We start from the raw sequence: 19629 nt of genomic DNA, 5'->3' as shown, positions 1-19629 counted from the left end.
GATATCAAAACCTGTTGTCAGGGTGATGTTATATCATGAGGTTTTCCTGATGCTGGGTTGATGTCATTGGCCATGTTCAGATAATAAAAACTAGCTGTTTATCCTTTAACTATTTAAAAAAAAAACATTAACCGAGGTAAGACGTTGTGTAACAATTACCTGTGGAGTCTTGTCCTCACATTTAATCAGATCTGTTTTTGCAATAGGCCACGCCCACTTCTCAGATTCAGTGAATGGCGGACACTCTTGATTATTGGATTATTTTCATTGTTGTTCAATCTTTTTTTTTCTGATGAGTTGATTTATTTGGTCAGTAAATTGATGGAAAATGGTATAACATGTTGATCAGTTTTCTCTAAAGGCCAAGGTGACATTTTCACAAGTCTTGTTTTGTCAGTTATCCAAAAATCAATCAGTTTGATTTCATTGAGAAGATAGGAATATTAACATTTACTAAACTGGAAACAGAATTATATGCTTGAAGTGGTTTATTTAATACCAATGTACCAGTGTAATAAATATCACTCTAGCCATCAACTACTCTACAGCTATGGTTCTTCGATGTCATGTGACTGGCCTTTGCCTCTGTGGTTCATTCTAATTGCTTCAGTCTAATTGCTATACAAAGTGTAACTGTAATGCTGCATTAGTCTGGTGGTAGATACGTGTAGCACATACTGTTGGTGCTCAAACAGAGTTTAAGACAGTGTCAGTTTGTTGATCTGAACTGCAGGCTACCACATGGAGACCCATTTCACATGATGACACCGACAACATTTCTAACAGCTTAATGACAGAGTGCTCAGCCGAAATGCTTTTCAAAGGAGCACTTTACTCTTACAGCTGCACATCTCAGGGGAAACCTTTTGTTTCTGCTCACTGCTGCTTCAATTATAAGCCTGACACTTTTTACACTTTGGCCTAATCTTATGGCGCTGATGTTTCAGGACAGACAAACTTTTCTAAAGGCTTTCTGTCATGCTAAAATGTCTGTTTGCCCAAAACTTAGACTTACAAAGGATGATGTGAGGAAAAAAAAACTGTAATTGTAGGCTTATGTGTGCAGCCCATGAATACCATTTTGTTTACTTCTGTGTGAATATATCATTAACTGCTCATGTGTTAGAGCTTGTGTGGTATGTTGTTGTTTTTGTTGTTGTGCAAGGCTGTGATTTTGTCATCACAAATCACCACACAGGTTTTCTCTTTTTTTAGACCATATGTGAGCTTTCTTATTTTAGCTGCAGTGACTTACAGTGCACCAACAAAAAAAAGCAAAGGGAAAAGAAAGAGAAGGAGAAAATCTGCCTCCTCCTCCTGGTGAAAGGAGAGAACAGAGGGGAAAAGGAGGGAGGAGGAATGAAGGAGAGAGAGAGGGGAGGGGGAGGGTAAACACACCCAGACAGAGCCATGTCTGACATCCACGCTCACGAAAGAAGGAAGGACTGATACAAAGCCAGGGCGACCGAGCCGAAGGGACAGAGGGGAGGAAGAGGGGAGGGAGGGCTGAGGGAATAAATGAAAACAGACCGGCGGAGCAAAAACAGGGTGAAAAGGATGCACGAGAGCTGCATCACTTCATGTCCGCAAGGAACAGAAAACATTGTGTTCGTGAATGGGAGCTGGTGTGTGCGATGAGAAACCAGGCAGACTTCAGTTGCTGGTGTTGCTGAGCACCAATCCTCTCTCCCTCTCTCTCTCTCTCCTTCTCTTTCTCTCTCTCTCAACCAGACACGACCTGAGCCGTGGTATGATTTAGGGGAAGGGTTCAGGGATTTGCAGCTTTATGTTTTTTGAAAATATGCAGCTGGAGAGCATTTGAACGTGCTGTTATTTCTGATTGAACACAGTGTGCGTCGCGGAGGCTCCTCGTGTTGCTGCTTACAGGGCTGCTCCCCTCCCTGCTGCCTCTGGTTGTGTTTGGGCGATGGTCCTGACTGAGAGGCAGAGCATCACCCAGATGCTAGACTCTGACTGTATGGGAGGTTAAGCCGGTATCCAGCAGCATGGGAGCCAAACAGATGAAATGGTAAGAGCTGATTTTTTTATCATCATTTTAACATTAATGGCGCTCCGGGCTGCTATTTTTGTCTGCATCGCATCAGTAGCAGAGTTATACAACACAGCAGGCCTACAATTCAAGAGGCTATGCATGTTATTTTATGTTGTTGAGCACAACAGTCTCTGTGTTAGCATTAGTAATCAATTCCACCAGAACAATGTGGCTTTGATGCTTTAACTGTGCAGGTTATTGTTCAGTGTTTACAGAGCAGGAGGTGTGGGTGTGTCTCTGTGTGTCTGTGGAGGCTCAGCTGCTATCGCCTAGCAACCACAACCCTAACTTCCATTACCTGCTCATCCATTTCATGAGTCAAATGAAAATACTGCAATTTTAAATCATAAATGAAGAATTTACTGCTTAATTGGACCTACTTTTGTGCTGAATATTTAAAAATGTCAACAACTTTTACCAGACTTTGTTCAGTGTTTGATAGCTTATCCAACTACAGGGCCTATAACTGTGTAGATGCTTGAAATACACTTTTAAATAAAAGTCAGGTCAATGTTCAGATGTGTAATGTGCTTGGTGTTGAGAGTAGTACTCAGTTGCATGAGTAAAAGTGCCAAACTGAAGTGTCTCTTCAGTCAAAGCGAAACAAAAGTATTACAATTTGATGTGTCATTGCAAAAAAGTCCTCTGTGATGAAGTTTCATGTTTTTGTTTATACTCGCCTCAAGTTTGTTGCAGTTGGATTAAGTCAGTCTACTTTGAAATACTTTTAAAGATGGACCCTAAAGGTGACATGATGACACTGAAGGGTAGCAAGGTGGTTCATCTAGGATAGAATAACAAACATGGGTCCCTGCGTCATACTGATAGTGGGGACTCGTCTTTAAGCTTTTCTCAAATCATGCTATTTTATTCCTGAAAATGTAACCTATGATTTGCATTTTCAAACTGGTTAATGTACTGAAATGGAGAGATCCAAGAAGTTAAGAGGGTGCGTCTATTTTTGCAGTGGAATTACTTAAAATAGGCAAAATGCCTAAAATAGAAAGACAAGGGATCTAAAGCATACAATGCTTTAAAGGAGTCCATATTTAACACTGCTTTCATCTTCACCTGTCCTTTATATCTCATTAGATTAAAATTGTATTAGTGTAGAAATCACTGACAGATAAATGAAGCACAACATTTACCACTAAACAGAGCAAAGCAAAAGAAAAACACAGTGTAAAACAGAGATACTAATTTAAAGTACCTTACCCTGGACAACTTTCCAACCCTGCTGATCAAATACTGTTAATCTGTAGCTTTGAGGCTCATCTCACGCAAATCCCAGCGCTAATCTGTGGCTAACCCATATGCTCCAAATCTATCTGTAGCCTTTGTGTTTGTTCTTTTTTGTACAACAGTTTAGCAGCAAGTGTCCAAAGCAAATTTGTTAGTTTATTGACCTGATGGACCGTGAGACAATGACAGAGGATATCTTGGTAATGTCATCATATGCAACGACAAGATTAGCTGGAGGCTGCTACTTTGATCCCCTTTGCAGGAAGACTTGGGGATAATCACAGCAGCATCTGATAAGACGCTCAGCTGATGTGACCTGCTGCAATTACTCTTCCTGACAAACTGGGAGGAAGAAACTGTCTGAAGTTCCTCCCTTTGAGAGTGGAGCCAAGACAATTTTCAAGTGATCTAACTCGGGTGGAAGTGTAATTTATATCTGAAACTTCACTGTAGCTCACGGCAAGATGTAGACTCTTTTTGATGCTTGAAAGTTTTAGCAAAGGGCTGAGGAAGGTGGTGGGTTGGGATGTTGATCAGCGACATCTATGACAGAACGCTACATCCTTTAGCTTTCATGATGTGAACTGATGCCCAACAGTTGACTCCATGCGGGTGTTTACCTAGAGAGGTGCTGGGCTGCTTGAAAGAAGTACAGAATATATTTTGGGACCTGTAAAGTCAGCATTAACACCATCACGGTGTTACCCCCCATCATTTAGGTAACAGCTTAATAACACATTCAAGTGTGATGTATCTATTTGAAATAACACTGTAAAGTTAAGTAGCTTTCATAATTTCTCATTTAGTGCCTTCATGAGTTAATAAGTCATTGTTATACTTGATATGCTAAAATAAATAATCTTATAACTCAGCACTTTCAAAACATTCTTATCAACTTCACATGAATCATTTTTTCAGAGCTATGGTGTTAGCTGGTTAACTCGCTAAGCTAGAAAACATCTTTTTAAACCGGCTAGCATGTTGATTAGATTATTAGATTAGAACATCTTTATTGGCCCCAATGGGCAATTTGGTTTGCAACAGCAGTCCTACACACATCATATACACACAAGCAATACACATAATAACAAACACAAGTTCACACATTCATTTAAATACATATCCATACACATCATGACATCTTCTTTCCTGCACATTAGACCAAAGGTGCCACAATCCGATGTAGAATGGCAAGGTCCTACAGTGTGTTTGAAAACCCAACAGCTGAGGGCACAAATGATCTTAGATATCGGTTTGATCTGGCCCTCCTAGTATATGTGAACCTCCTCCCTGTTGGCACGAGTCTAAACTCTGAATAAAGGGGGTGGTGAGGGTCTTCAAGGATGGCCTTTGCCTTCTGTGTGGCTCTAACTTGATAAAGATGGCCAAGATCATTAAGATTAGTGCCAACGATCTTTTGGCAGACTTTGACAATATAACCCAGCCTGTTTTTGTTAAAGTGCTGAGGTCACCAAACCAAGAGGTCATTGTAAAAGTTAAAATCAGACTCAATAAAATATGTTTTAAAGTGATCTGTCAACATTAAATTCCTCAGCTTCCTCAAGAAAAAGAGTCTCTGATTGGCCTTTTTGCAAATGGTGTCAGTGTTAGCATTAAAAGTCAGTTTATCATCAAGAATTGTGCATAAGTATTTATACTGATTCACTGTCTCCACAGCAAATCCATTGATGACAGTTGGTGCCTTGAATGGTTGGATCTGACGAAAATCAAGCAGCATTTCCTTTGTTTTTGAGACATTTAGATGTTTTAGATGACTTAGATGTTAGCATTAAGCTCACACATGGGGAGTATTTGTTCTATGTTGCCAGGTTTCTCTCTTCCCCATGTTTTCATCCTTTTAGAACGGAACATTAAGAAGAACTTTCAAAGCCTTTTAGCTCCCAGCACTGTTTGTTTTCTCCTTTCAACTGTTCAGTAGCACTAAAAATAGGCAAATGGTGTTTTCTGTGGCCCAGCTGGAGCACTGACTTATACAAGGGTAGCATGATGTTTGTGCACATAAAAACCTTTTTGCCCTTTATATTTGCACTTATCATATCTACTTCACATACTAACATTAAGATATCATAGATATATTATATACCTGTGTAGGATCATTTAAATTACTTTAAAAAAGCACAATAATACTGCCAATAAATGTATTTTTTACAGTTATTCTGCAGGAGTTTGTTTGCAATTTTTGCCTTTAGTAGTGGATCAACATTACAAAACAGGGAACTAATGACATTTGTGTTATCAAGCACGCATATTTGTATTTTTTATTTTTTAAGGACTGATACCTCTGCTACGCACCTGCCTTATGAAACAGATGAACAAGGTGTTTTCTAAAAAAAATTCCCAACAAAGGTACCAACAAAAATAAATGTGCTGCATTATTTCTGAATGCAAAGTGGGTTATAAATAAAATGTATTATTCTTATTTTTATTCTTATTCTTATTCTTCTTATTCTTCTTATTATTATAAGTATTATTCTTATAACTATTATTCTTATAATTATTATTATTATTATTATTATTAGTAGTAGTAGTAGTAGTAGTAGTATTAGTATTATTAGTATTATTATTATTACATTTAAATGTAAAGAAAACTACTAGCAGTCTGTTGCTACATGGCCCACGTAGTCGATTTTTAACAGGGGTTCTCAAACATTTTAGTCTTCGACCCTGGAATAACAGTGCAAGAGACTGGAGACTCCACTGTCCTGAGATGTTGCTCACAGCCACATGCAAGAAGTAATAGGCCGAACCAAAAAGCTACACATTTTACAGTCATTTAAAAAAGACTAGAAGCAACATAATGTCCTCATTATTTAATGTGGCAACAAAGTCTGTGAAGGTTCTCAGTCATCAAGGTCATGGTAATATAAAGCTTGATCTGTAAGGCAACTGGACTTGGTAGAAATTGTTGAAGACATTTCACCTCTCCTCCGAAAGGCTTCTTCAGTTCTGCCCAGACTGGGGAAGAAAATATTAAAATAGTAGCTAGAAAATATAAGCCCATTAACAGTCATGGGTGTGTTCCTTTGTGACTACCTGAACACACCCAGAGGAGAGGTGAAACCATAGACAACGTCTTCAAGAATTTCTGCCAAGTCCAGTTGCCTTAAGGATCAAGCTTCGAATGTGGCAACAAGAAAAGAAGCAAATTGATGACGTTTTTAGTTGTATCATTTCATCTAAGATGTAGCTACAATATTGTTATATATTGTATATCTTTTTTGACAATGATGGATAGAAAATGAAATTTTAGATCATTCTAAATTCTTATTGTTTTTTGGAGGGCATCTGGCGACCCCTTTCAATGTCTTGCAACCCCCACTTGGGAACCACTGGATTTTAACATAATTCCTGCCTCTGACAAGGCAATTTGCAAATCATAATTTCGGACTCTGAAGTAGCCAATCAGATTTCAAAGGGGGTGACCGCCTCTGATTGCTGCTGTCTGTCAGATATACACACTCCTGGAACTAATTAGCAACATATATCAGCTACTGCGACAGCTACTTAACCTTTAATTAAAAACATTAAAATGTCCTCTAACGTTGGTTAAGAACAAACCACTCATGTACTCATGCATTACATCGGTTTCCTTCTTTCCTGGGGGCTTCAGACCCCTGATGCATTTTAACCAGCTTATTGCATATGAGTCTGTTATTTGTGATGTAACAAATGGTTCAATTTTGTATGCAGAACTGTTTGTGAGCTTTTCCGTGCCTCAATCTGCCCTGTGAGGTGTTCTGTAATTGCATAATTAGTTTTATGTTATGGACCTGCTTTAGGACTACAGATGAAGTTCAGCTATTGTGTTATTCCGGGCACATTTACATTAATGCGCTGTGCTAATATGTTGAATAATGTGTACTGTCTTAATTCAGTTAGTTTGAAATTTATAATAAGAAGGGTGGGGCAGTATTGTTGAATTTAGACATTGCCATCCCTGCAGTGCTTTAGCATATTTTGGCATTCAATCTGCATCAGAAAATCTCACAGCCCTTCTTTCTTTTGCAGTCTCAACCACAGTTTGAACCATAACCAGCCCTTACCAATCTGTCACAATATTCCTCCTAAGAATAGACTCACACAGCCGCAATCCAGATCATAGTCTTTTTTTGTGGATTAGATCCAGAACTTATGTGTACTTAAATACAGGCAGTCACCGGATTATGTGCACTGTTATACCATTAAGAGGCTGTGAACTAAAAAATTGAGGGGTAATATGAGTGTTAGTGTTAACTGTCTACTCTGTTTATTTCTCATGCTCAGTCATGCTACTAGATAAGCAGATAATCTAATTAGCTGCAATCTAAATCAGCATATGTATGGAAATAACATGTTAGACCTTGAATCCCTCCAGGGATTTCTTGGTTTGTAAACACAGATTTATCCCACTCTGAAGTCCAGAGTTATTTTTTCCGTCTTAGTTTCCTGGCCTGAGGAGCAGCGTGATTTATTGTGATACTTTTCTGTTCCCTCTCTGGAAAAGAGTTTAGATCTGCTTCCGCGGATGCATGCTTGTTTTTCCAAGCAGACACAGAAGCAAAGAGGAGGAATCCCCAGTTAAAGGACCATGCATAATACCATAGGTCACAGGTCACAGTGGCTGTAAAGTATTTCTACAAACACAGGGGAGTGAAGATGACAGCCGGCGTGACCTTAGGCTGCCTGAGATGCTCTCAAAAAACACAAAATGCATTGTCATAGAAGCTGCAGCAAAAACAGAGATTCAGAAAAACATAGCAGGAAGATGTTTTGAAATTATGGCTGCAGGGGGAGTGAACTATGTCAAGAATTTCCTGTGCGAAAAATGACAGAGTTGCGTGCATTCCTGCTCCCTCTGTGTATTTGCCAAGCAGGTTTCAATCTTGTTCTGTCTTGTGTTTTCATACATTTTCTTAAACAGTCTTTCTGATACGTTGTATTCCTATGGGCTCTACTTGTTTAAAACGGATATGGTTTAAAATATTTAGCCCAGATGGGATTAATTCACATTTTTATGCTCCTTGGGGAGTTATTTAAGCGTACATCTCCATTTTATGTGGTTGGGTTTATTTATTGCCGTTTGTTTGGCAGGAGATGCAAAACACTCACTCCTGCCTGTGCCTGCCATCTGTTTCAGCCTCAGCTCAGCCAGCCCTGCTCACTCCCCCAAAGAGGAGTATGTTATCACCCAGGCCACTGACACCCCCAAAGAGGAAACACTCCATGATCAGTCTGAGGACCAGGGGGAACCTCGGGATGACAAATCTGAGCTGACAGAGAAGAAATCAGTCGCAGGTTGGTTGGCTGCACATCAACTCTAGTATAGCAAGATACGAATGAATCCCTACAAATAAAAGAAAGCCTCTGTTGCCTCATCCTTTCTGTTCACTCTGTCGCTTCTTTTCAGAGGAGATGTCTCTGTGTGGATTGTGTCCATCCCTCGGGCAGGATGGGCAGGAAGAGGAGAAGTCCTGGGAGGAGCAGCTGGACGCCCACCAAGAGCAGCTGGAGAAGGAGATGCAGGAGGCAAGGAGGATGGTGTTCCGCCTACAGGTGAGTCTTGCTGGTTAACCACTGAAAACAAAGAGTACTGCTGCTATATGAATACACTGACTGAGGGTAAACAGGCCATAAATACAGTGAGGAAGCTGAGAGCGCAAAAATAACACCCACTGAGATTTCTTCATGGTTCCTGACTCATGACCCTCCTCCTTCATGCCTGACAGCCACTGAAATGAACAAAAAGTCGATTTTGAAAAACAGTTACGAGAAATAGATTTAAATTGAGAAAATACAAAAAAGTAAAACACATTTTAGTTTCATTATCATGCTAGCAAGGTTACTGTTTACCAACTAATTTGCTCTTGATTTGCTCTGCTGCTCTGTTGAAACATTCAGCAGACAAGAAATGTGACGTCCTTCAGCTGCATGGGGTACCTGATTGGACTGGATGATCATCAGAATGACTCACTGGATATATTTTTGTCCCTATTAGTATGATAAGATATGTAATTCATTTAATAGCTGATCAGGCTGACTGTCTAATATTTATTCTTACAGTGTAGCATCAATATACATATGGACTAATATTTAAATATTATTCAAGGATTCAAGGGTTGAAGGTTTCTAATTGTCATACCAACACAAGCTGTCGCATGAGATGGAACAAATTTTGTTTCTCAGGTCCCGAATAAAGCCACAATAAGAACACACAATTAAAAAAGAAGACAATATTAATAAATATAAAAATATAAATATCAATAAAAATATTGTGCATATGTGAGTAATGGACTTACTGAGTTTTTGTAATCGTGCAATTGAATGTGCAAATGTATGATGTAAATGTAATTATTATGTAAATCAATCTCTGTGATAATGATGATTGAACCAGTGACAAGACAAGCGAAGTGGAGGGACATGCTCTTTGCACTTACACACATTATTCTATATACAGGTATTCACCAAACAGAATATGCTTGCATAAAAAGTCTGTTTTTCTGACAGTTACAATATATTAACATTAATGGAGCCATCTTTGTATTCAGCTAAGTTTAGTGGTCAAGGGACCAAAAATTCAATGCTTTGTACAGAACTAAAAAATAGACGTTTGAGGTGTTAACTCGGGCTATGGTTGTAGAGCAAACAACTAAAGGAACTGTCACGGAGATGGAGTGTCTTTATTAGTTCCATTAGTGCTGTTAAAGGTACTGTGTGATATGGTGAAGTGTAAAGTATGGTGTTATAAAGCAAAACCAAACAGAAGCCAAACAACAGAAACACATCCAGGAGCTTGGCTGAGAAGAGTCCATCTGAGAGAGAGAGCCAGAGAAACGCTGGAGTTGGACTTTCGTTTCCTCAGAGTGCCAAGCCCAAGTGCTCTAAATCTGGCACTATTCTAACACAGTACCTGCTTATCTCCACCTGCTTGTTAGTGTGTTCACACACACACATAACATTAGCCACCCACTCCACAACCTCTGGAGTTATGTACAACACATGTCTGACACTTCAGCAGTGTTAATGAAGAGCTGAGCAGTTCTGTCTTTGTGTTTGTCTTTTTAAGGAACAGATTAGTGACCAAATGTTTGTTATTACATTTTTGATTCTGAGTTTTGAAGCTTGCTTTCAGTCCTCTTGATTCCCTCACATCTAATTTCTGCTAAGATATTTATTTAAACCAATGAAGCTGAACAGGAAACAGAAGTTTTTAAGCAATGTAGACTCTTGTCTGTTCCATGGATTAGTTTGGTTAAACATGTAAGAAGAAAAAATAAAAACTGAGAATAAATAAGCTTAAAGCTCTGTCTGCTGCCCAGTAATTGATATTAAACACTAAATTAATACTACTGAGTAAATACAAGAGAGAGATGACACCAACTTAGCAAATATGGCAACTGAGCAAACTGGTTCATATTTAAGAGATTTAATTTTCAGACTTCACTGTCCAATATTGGCTCACCCCGATTCAATTTGATAATTCAGTCCAAATATATATCAAGTATGTTTGTGGTTGAAATCTGAGGTCTGTGTATGTTTGAGGGCTGGTATGTTATTTTTGTCAAATACAGTTTATTGCAGTTTAATGTAGGCATGTCTTAATCTGAATTCAGAAGCCTTTTGTCAACGTGCAGCCAAGTGTAAAAGCCCCAAACTGTCTTTTCATAAATATAAAGTAGTGTGTGAAATAAATCTGGCTCCTCTGTCATGTATTTTTAACAAGAATTCTCACAAGCCTTTACACTGTGTCTCTATATATATGAGCATGTCTGTGTCTTTGTCCTCAGGCTTTGCTGCTCCATGGCTCCCTCCCTGAGGAGGACCAGGATGGATCTGTGAGCTTCGGAGATAACCGGACAAACGCTGAGCAGCAGCTGGTACAGTGCCCTCTCTCTGCTAACTCGAGAAACTAACAAGTTTCAGTGCGCTGTGTGTGAAGTGTCAGTGTCAGGCCTTCTGTTGTGATGATGTTTGCAGCCATCACTCCTCTCCAGAGCAGCTACAGTAGAGCTCTATTGAATCTCTCTGATCTGCTCGCCCGCTGTCATGCAGCCCCACTGCCTCCTCATACGTCCTGACATTTTTCCATTCTCTAATTACACCGCTCACACTCTTTCTCTCTTTGAAGGTTCTAATCCGCAGTCGTCTGGACCAAAGCGTGGAGGAAGGCCTTGATCTCAAGGTACAGTAAGTAAATGTAATTAGGTTTAATATAGATGAGCTGCTGAGCAAAGAGTCCTCTAATGTCTCTGTCCATTTGTGTGGTTCTTAGAGGGAGCTCCTGAGACACAAACAGGAGGCACGCCACCTTCAGGCCATCAAGGTAAACCTCTGGTTTTGTCCTTTGAGTGGGAATTAAACCGGATTAAAGGATATAATTCAATCTGCTCCTCTCTTGCGCGAGCTCAAACCGACAATTCTGCAGTTTGTAATACTCACACATGATATTCTTTTATGACTTTTTAAGTGTAATGAAGTTTGGAGGTGGGTGTATTCTGTCCGTAAGACAGGTGGAGGATGCTTTATCTGTATTCAGGTCCTCTCTGGACGTTTCTTTGATCTCCCTCGCTCTCTCATTAGGATGCTCTGCAGCAGCGTCTGGCAGTGCAGGAGGATGCTGTGCTGCAGCTAAAGCAGGAACTACTGAGGAGCAACATGGCCAAAGATCAGCTGGAAGGGGAAAATGTGAGACAAGTCATGATTTCCGTTTGACACTATAAAATATTTCACCTGCTTGACCCGTGGATGCAGGCATATGTGGGATGAAATGTGTTATTTGTTTTTCATGCTGATGTTCTGGTTTGCAGGAAGAGCTGAAACACAAGCTGAGTGAAAGGAACAAATTCCTCAGTGAATATGAGGTACCTTCTTTAATTATTTACACTTTGGTGCATTCTCTGGAGACATAAATGTGTGTACAGACTTCTGTCATCCATCTTTCTTGTCAAAACAGCAGCAGCTTGGGAGAAAGGACAGAATACTGCAGCAGCAGCAGCAGAAGCTCGACGAGGCTCAACATAAAGCACATGAAGTTGGCCGAGGGCGGGTAGGGCTCATGACATGCTTCAAGTTTATTCAGACATTTATGTTTGAATGTAAGATGAATAAATTATACATAATAAAATAAGCTGTCACTGTTTAAGTTTTTACATTTACTGTTATCTATTTTACAGTCATTCAGGAATGAAAGCGGTGGTTACAGTAACTCAGTGGCTACATCTTCCCCTGCTGCATTCAAGCACAGTGCACCAGTATGTACATCTCTTTATTTTCGCTCCTATATCTTACTGCGATTTTTGATGTGTGGATTTTGATGGACTGGAAATTAAGTTTAAAGATTTGGAACTATGCACAACTGGAATAAAATAAATCACAGTGAGTCCACATTTTAATATAAGTAACAATTAATTGTCCTGACTATGAAATACTGAGTCCAACTTCTAAAAATGTAAGTCACAATTCTGAATGAAAATTACAGCAGAATAATTCAAACCCTAAAGAAGGTAGTAAAAATGATGGAATATTTTATGTATCGAAATAAAGATGCAATCTGTCAGAGGTTTTGGATAGTAAGAATTTCAACATGGATATAAAAACGATTCATCCATTTATTCATACACTTTCTCCAGATTATGAGCTACACCAAAATTTGAAACACAAGTCATTACTTAAACTCACTAACTCAAAATCTGGGATTCTAAAACAAGGTTAATGTGACATTTAAAGCTACTGTGAGGAGTTTTAGCTGGTGATGGTGATGAAACAGACTGAAATGTATAGAGATGCCTCTCAATGACATGCAAAAGCAAACCAGGTCGTTGGTGACAAGAATTGGTGTTTCTATGCAGTAATTTTTACTGCTTGTAACCACTGCGAGGGGGTAGGTGACAGACAAGAAAGTTCACAGCCCCTTGAAGAAAAAGTGTTTTTTACATTTTCCACCACCAAGTTTAACTTTAAGTGATACATTTGACTCTTTAAAGATAAAATGGTTACATTTAAAGTCGGAAAACACTACCTGGACATGTACAGGGCAATGAAAGATAAGAAATAGTGTACCTCTTTGTCCACAGGGGGCGACAAAATAACAACCAAATGTCCTCATAGGAGCTTTAATTATAAATTCAACTCTCGACTCGGGGCCACATTTTTTTTACTTGATTTATTACAGTTTTAAGACCAATAGTACTTTTTTATTTTAAAGCTTCTGTAAAGGTTTTGTGGATTGCTATGAAATAAACTGAAATAGACTGAAATTGATATTGATGCCTTTTTGTGATCTACAAAAGCCAGTGATATCATCAGTGAGAAGATTGACTGCTTCTATATTGTTCGATTTTAAAGGTTGAGACTGCTGCTGCAGAGTAGGTGTCAGACGGATCGATTTACTGCAGAACTGAAGAAACAACCTTTTCAACACGTATTCTGCAGGAAAAAGTTACATTGATGGATATAATGGGCTGCTAAAAGAAAGCAGGATGAGCTTTTTCATAGGTACACTACTTACATGTGAACAGAACTGACACTAACTAAAAGTTACTTATAGGTTCTTTAAAACACTCCCCCCCCCCCCCCCCCTTACTTTCTGGAAATGGGCTTCTTGAATAATTTCCTTAATATGAACAGTAAAACAAAATGTATTTACCTATATGACTATCACAATTCTGTTTTTCACAGGGGGAAGAACTGCAGCTGGTCAGAGAGGCACTGCGAAGTTTGAGGGACAGCTTCTCCGGCCATGACCCCCAACATCACACCCTTGACACCCTGGAGCAGGGCGTGGGCAGTCTCATGGACCGCTTACACTCTGTGGACACCCAGCGCAGACAGGACAGAGGGGTACACACACACATTAAGATGCACAGTGTGTTATCATCACATCTGTCACCTGATTAACAATGCGTCAATAGCAGGTGACATTTGACTGTTTACCATGAGGTTTTGTTTCCTCTTCTAGGAGGAATTTAAATCTCCAGGACGCAGAGCCAACTCCACAGACCGTGACTCCTGGCCTCCAAGCTCAAGTGAGACAAACAAAGTCTTTGTTTTGTTTGGGATTTGTCATCCTCTGCAGTATCTCTAGTCTGGCTGTTAAATCAAATTGTGCCATTCAATCATGCTGCTGTGGAGAGGGCATTACTGGCTGAGGATGGAGCTGTTTCAGACTCTTGTTTTCAGAAACTGTTTACTGTTTTTGTTTTTATCCTCAGAAATGGCACACTCGCACAGCAGCCCGGGGTTGGACACAGCTGTCTCTACTAAAGTGCTCTACTTCACTGATCGCTCCCTCACACCGTTTCTGATCAACATCCCGAAAAGGTGAAAATAAAACACTCCATGATGCATTTATATCACAGCATAATTGCATATTCAGTTTTTTCTTGTAGTGAGTGAGAATGTGAAACAAAATACAGGGAAAACATGGCTTTAATCTGGAATTACTAGAGCCTTACGCACATGCTTCAGAGTCTATGCTGGTTTAACATCAATCCTAGACAGGCTTAATGTCTGTGTGGGTGTGTGTGGGCAGAGATCATGACTGACAATGTGCTTTGACAGGCTGGGTGAGGTGACACTGCGAGACTTCAAGACTGCTGTGGACAGGCAAGGCAGTTTCAGATACCACTTCAAGGCCCTCGACCCAGAGTTTGGCACAGTGAAAGAGGAGGTAGGCGTGGGAGTAAAATTACAGCCCCTACTTCTTTTCACATCAGCGTCTGAAGCCAAATATGAAATGCCAGTTATAGAGCAGGATATGCTAATAATAGCCGTGGTTGCACAGTACTTCAAAACACTGCAGGAGGACTCATTTCCATCTCAGAGAATTCAATAACACTGTCCGCACCTTTGTGCATTATAGATGTGTTTTTCTTGGATATGTAAATGCGGGATGTTTGCTGTTCAGGTGTTCCAGGATGGAGCCGTCGTGCCTGGCTGGGAGGGGAAGATTGTAGCGTGGGTAGAGGAAGACCACGGAGAGAGGAGGTAGAGCTGAAAACCAGAGATCACCACTACAGACCTCAGTAGTTCCCACTGGACCAGTATTCCACTGAAAAAAAATTCTTGCGATGCCATAACAGAGAAAAACTATGATACACCTAACTGGGACCAATAGATCTAACACCAGTTCAATACAAAGTCATGTTTTAAAAATGAATGTTTCATACGAAAGCTAGACGTGACATTTGGGTAACACTTTAATTTATGAAAGTAATGGATATTAAACATTGTTTACAGCTCGTACATTTTATGGGACTACCATATCGATGGTCAGTATTGTAATACTTGAAACTGATTTATTAAAGAAACACATTGCAATTTACAGAAATACCATGTTATACACTGCTCTCTAAAAAGCTGTAATCAGTGCATAATAGACAAACCTTCAAATAAAGTGTTTACAAACATTTTTCACATGTTCCAGATTGCCAAATAGTGATGATGTTGTTGTGCATCAATTTTGATGTTTTAATAAACATGAATTATTGCATGCATCATTTTGTCGTCAATTACTCCCTGTATGAGTCGTAATGACACTGTACACCAGCTCCTAGCCATTATGCACCTCCACTCTGACACCCACACATTAGTAAACAAACCCTGCTGATTGTCATTAAACTAAATTAATGTTTTTGGGTTAGGAATTACATTGCTGGTGCAGAACAACCCACACAGCACAAAGGAGTGCAGTGAAAAGTTTGTTTCAGTAAAAACAGCATTTAGATTTGGGGAAAGGATCAGTTTACAAACCCCTGAAAGTGTTGGTTTATTTGCTTTAGAGGAAAACTTTTTACATTGTGTGTTTACAAGAACTTTTTTAGGTACTTTCAGTGTCTGAAAGTCTTTTCAGCCCATTCCCAACAGGTCTCGTCACTTCTGTGTACATGTTTCTCCATTAAGGTTCTGAAACATCCACCTTCAAAGTAAGATTTTGTTTCTTCTTGTTAAAGATGGCAGATGCTGTGTCTTCATTTACAATGTTTGGGAATTCTAATAGTAAATAATAGACATCCTCCACTTCCAGTAGGACATCATCCTGCAAAAGGAGAATACATGCATCACACACAGAGAGTCAGAACAACATTGAATCTTGAAAGGGATTCATTATAGCAGTTCAAGGGAGTGTGCAAGCACTAACCTTAGAGATACTCAGCTGGCACTCTGACATGGAGGAAACCTTTGGCAGCTCTACTGTCAGCTCCAAGCTGCGAGGGACTCCTGCTGTATCAGTCTTCACCCCGAGTTGATACTCTGGCTTCTGAGGCTGCACAAATGTGGAGGAGATGACCTGGATCAAATCCATCTTTTTGTACTCCGCAGGTCTGGGGATAATTTGTGCCGCTGGCTCCTGGTCTTGTGTCTCTGAGCGTAGAGAGGCGATCTGCTGCAAAAGGGCAGCTGGGGTCTGGTTGGCTGTAGAAAGGGAAACTATGGATTAAAAAAGGGATGAATAAGGTTAAGGATTATAAAACTGGAGCTGTAAAGAAAAAAGTGCCAACATAAAGATCAGTTGCTTATTATGGGGCAATAAGACTTAAGGCAATACCTGTGTCTGGTTGTTTGGAGTTGTTAGGCCACTTCTGAAACCCAAGACGGCGATACAAGTCATCTGGACAACTTTTTGGGCAACAGCTGATGACATTGTACTGCTGAGATAATCTCAATCCATGTTGTTGCTGTATGAAACTCAAGGCTAGCATAAAGATTTCATTTTTGGCTTTTTGACATTCTTTTAGCACTGCCGGGTTGAATGCCACGTCCAACACTGTGTAACAACCTGCACAGCATAAAAACACCATGTATTAGCTCTCTTGTTTTCATAATGCAACACAAAGACCTGTTATGTAGCTTGTGACACAGCACAGCTTTGTCTTTTACCTTGACCTTCATCTGTGTCTGTTTCCAGTTTTCCTGTGCACACAGGTACAGGCCTGCTGGGATCCTGAGGAGCTGGCACACGTTTCCAGCTGCATATGTTGATATACAGTGACCCTTTCGTGGGCCCCTGTTGTGGACACAGATGTACCCTCTGTCAGAAAAAACTGCCAAAACACACCCTAATTCTAACCTTTAGAAGGACAAAGGTGTGGCAAGCTTCGCTGTGTGTGGTAAAAGGCAGATGTTTATTAGATGGTTATGTTTTTTTTGTTTGGTTTTTTGGCATTCCAGTTAACACACAAAAATATTATACACACAACAGATACAAAATAAAATAGAATATCACTGTTGCACCTGCTTTGAATAAAACTAGCTGATAAAGTTATTTCGCTGTTATTCTTGATATTGTCTGCCTGTGTTTTGTTAGTCTTGATATTGTCTGCCTGTGTTTTGTTAGTCTTGATATTGTCTGCCTGTGTTTTGTTAGTCTTGATTTCTCTGCCTGTGTTTTGTTAGTTTTTTATTTGTCTGCCTGTGTTTTGTAAGTCTTGATATTGTCTGCCTGTGTTTTCTGTCTTGATTTGTCTGCCTTTGTTTTGTTAGTCTTGATTTTGTCTGCCTGTGTTTTGTTAGTCTTGATATTGTCTGACTGTGTTTTGTTAGTCTTGATTTGTCTGCCTGTGTTTTGTTAGTCTTGATTTTGTCTGCCTGTGTTTTGTTAGTCTTGATTTTGTCTGCCTGTGTTTTGTTAGTCTTGATATTGTCTGACTGTGTTTTGTTAGTCTTGATTTGTCTGCCTGTTTTGTTAGTCTTGATTTTGTCTGCCTGTGTTTTGTTAGTCTTGATATTGTCTGACTGTGTTTTGTTAGTCTTGATTTGTCTGCCTGTTTTGTAAGTCTTGATATTGTCTGCCTGTGTTTTCTGTCTTGATTTGTCTGCCTTTGTTTTGTTAGTCTTGATTTTGTCTGCCTGTGTTTTGTTAGTCTTGATTTTGTCTGCCTGTGTTTTGTTAGTCTTGATATTGTCTGACTGTGTTTTGTTAGTCTTGATTTGTCTGCCTGTGTTTTGTAAGTCTTGATATTGTCTGCCTGTGTTTTCTGTCTTGATTTGTCTGCCTTTGTTTTGTTAGTCTTGATAGTGTCTGCCTGTGTATTGTTAGTCCTAATTTGTCTGCCTGTGTTTTGTTAGTCTTGATTTTGTCTGCCTGTGTATTGTTAGTCCTAATTTGTCTGCCTGTGTTTTGTTAGTCTTGATTTTGTCTGCCTGTGTTTTGTTTTGTTTTGTTTTGTAATTGTCTGCTCGTATGATTTGTAGCTGTGAGGTTTTAAAGTTAACTGTGTCTGTGTTATTTAAGATAAGATAAGAGATAAGAGATAAGAGATTCCTTTATTCGTCCCACAATAGGGAAATTCAAGTGTTACAGTAACAGAGTAGACAGTGCAAAATAAATATATAAAGCAAACAAGAGCCTATAAAGTAACAATTATTAAAAAGTTATTAGCAATTAAAATTAAAATGAAAGAGATACAAAATAAGCATATCTTACACACAAATATATAAATATATATATATATATATATCTATATATATATATATATATATATATATATATATATATATATATATATATATATATATATATATATTATTGATTATAGAGTCTGACCACTGCAGGAAGGTACCTGCCTTGGGACTAGGGATGAAATTGAGCATCTGTGCTAAGTCAGGCCCATTTACACTGATGCCCAATGCATTAATGTTGATTAACGTGCATTGTCCCAGCTCAATAAACAAATAAATGAAACTAAAAAAATGAAAATAAATCATTTATCCAGCTTTGCTTCCGGTTTAAGCCACAATTTCATGGGTCACGTAATTCGGTGGTACACCTGTAACCTCGTGATTAGTTTACGACACATACCTGTCTTTTCCAGCTCTGGCGTATACGAGAAAAAAAACCAACCAGTTTTGTAGGCTTTGTTGCTTCAGTTAACTTTGAGATGCTCCCTGATAACTTACCTCTATTTCGGTGCACAAACTAGAGTCAAGCTCCGGTGGTGCGCTGAATTCAGCTCCGTCTTTCATCTGTTTCTCTATAAACTTGCGGTAGAATTCAGGGTCATTTTCAGAGAGGTCATCCAGCATGGACCAAAACTGATTCACCTGCTGTAAAACATCTTTTGTACTGCCAGTGGAGGACATCTTAAGGTAAGTGTAAATTTCTAGCGTTAGTAAACACGTGCAATAACATAAACTAACTAATGAGTGTTGCTTTTAAAGTGGGGCTTCAAACAGTAAAAACTACAAAGCAAATCCACTGCAAATCGTTTCTGTCTCGTAAAGCATCAACTAACGCCTAATGTTGTATGTCACCATGGAAACTGGACGTGAGGAAACGTTCCACCGACGCCCCCTGTCGGAGTAAGTCTAAACTGCAGCTCAATAATCACACTGCACAC

The 19629-nt window shown here is 39.3% G+C and overlaps 2 protein-coding genes and 1 long non-coding RNA gene across 4 annotated transcripts in view; 2 read left to right on the top strand and 1 right to left on the bottom strand.

Annotated features, from left to right (window-relative positions):
* The first annotated feature begins 1390 nt into the window (after positions 1-1390).
* On the top strand, positions 1391-15782 carry dixdc1a (DIX domain containing 1a). Its single transcript, XM_034701706.1, has 16 exons — positions 1391-1748; positions 1851-2029; positions 8433-8590; positions 8703-8848; positions 11080-11169; positions 11421-11474; positions 11565-11615; positions 11873-11977; positions 12100-12153; positions 12246-12338; positions 12466-12543; positions 13970-14131; positions 14250-14316; positions 14503-14611; positions 14852-14960; positions 15198-15782. The coding sequence occupies exons 2-16, from the start codon at positions 2007-2009 to the stop codon at positions 15279-15281; spliced, it is 1383 nt and encodes a 460-aa protein (XP_034557597.1). The 5' UTR covers positions 1391-1748; positions 1851-2006; the 3' UTR covers positions 15282-15782.
* pih1d2 (PIH1 domain containing 2) lies at positions 15477-19546 on the bottom strand. Of its 2 annotated transcripts, none has more exons than XM_034701710.1 (5): positions 19190-19546; positions 17171-17297; positions 16839-17069; positions 16431-16705; positions 15477-16328 (listed from the first exon to the last, which is right to left on the bottom strand). In XM_034701710.1, the coding sequence occupies exons 1-5, from the start codon at positions 19370-19372 to the stop codon at positions 16188-16190; spliced, it is 957 nt and encodes a 318-aa protein (XP_034557601.1). In that variant the 5' UTR covers positions 19373-19546; the 3' UTR covers positions 15477-16187. The 2 variants fall into 2 exon arrangements, with proteins under 2 accessions (XP_034557601.1, XP_034557599.1); XM_034701708.1 differs by having other exon boundaries at positions 16431-16720; positions 19190-19545.
* Positions 19038-19629, top strand: part of LOC117825774 — a 46155-nt gene continuing 45563 nt past the window's right edge. The window contains exons 1-2 of the long non-coding RNA XR_004633900.1: positions 19038-19378; positions 19514-19591. This is a non-coding gene — a long non-coding RNA (uncharacterized LOC117825774). The remainder of the gene's footprint in view (positions 19379-19513; positions 19592-19629) is intronic.

The sequence above is a fragment of the Notolabrus celidotus genome, chromosome 14, assembly GCF_009762535.1.
Source record: "Notolabrus celidotus isolate fNotCel1 chromosome 14, fNotCel1.pri, whole genome shotgun sequence".
NCBI classification, from domain to species: Eukaryota; Metazoa; Chordata; class Actinopteri; order Labriformes; family Labridae; genus Notolabrus; species Notolabrus celidotus.
This window is presented reverse-complemented; position numbering and strand designations above follow the sequence as displayed.

What these genes read in the sequence shown, in the direction of transcription:
- dixdc1a (XM_034701706.1), top strand. Translation starts at nt 2,007, where the DNA reads ATGGGAGCCAAACAGATGAAATG. An exon ending in AGCGCAGACAGGACAGAGGG is followed by an intron (nt 14,132 to 14,249) that starts GTACACACACAC and finishes TTCCTCTTCTAG; the next exon opens with GAGGAATTTAAATCTCCAGG. An exon ending in CTGATCAACATCCCGAAAAG is followed by an intron (nt 14,612 to 14,851) that starts GTGAAAATAAAA and finishes GTGCTTTGACAG; the next exon opens with GCTGGGTGAGGTGACACTGC.
- pih1d2 (XM_034701708.1), bottom strand. Translation starts at nt 19,372, where the DNA reads ATGTCCTCCACTGGCAGTACAAAAGATGTTTTACAGCAGGTGAATCAG. An exon ending in AGACACAGATGAAGGTCAAG is followed by an intron (nt 17,070 to 17,170) that starts GTAAAAGACAAA and finishes TATGCTGTGCAG; the next exon opens with GTTGTTACACAGTGTTGGAC. An exon ending in GCCAGCTGAGTATCTCTAAG is followed by an intron (nt 16,329 to 16,430) that starts GTTAGTGCTTGC and finishes CTCCTTTTGCAG; the next exon opens with GATGATGTCCTACTGGAAGT.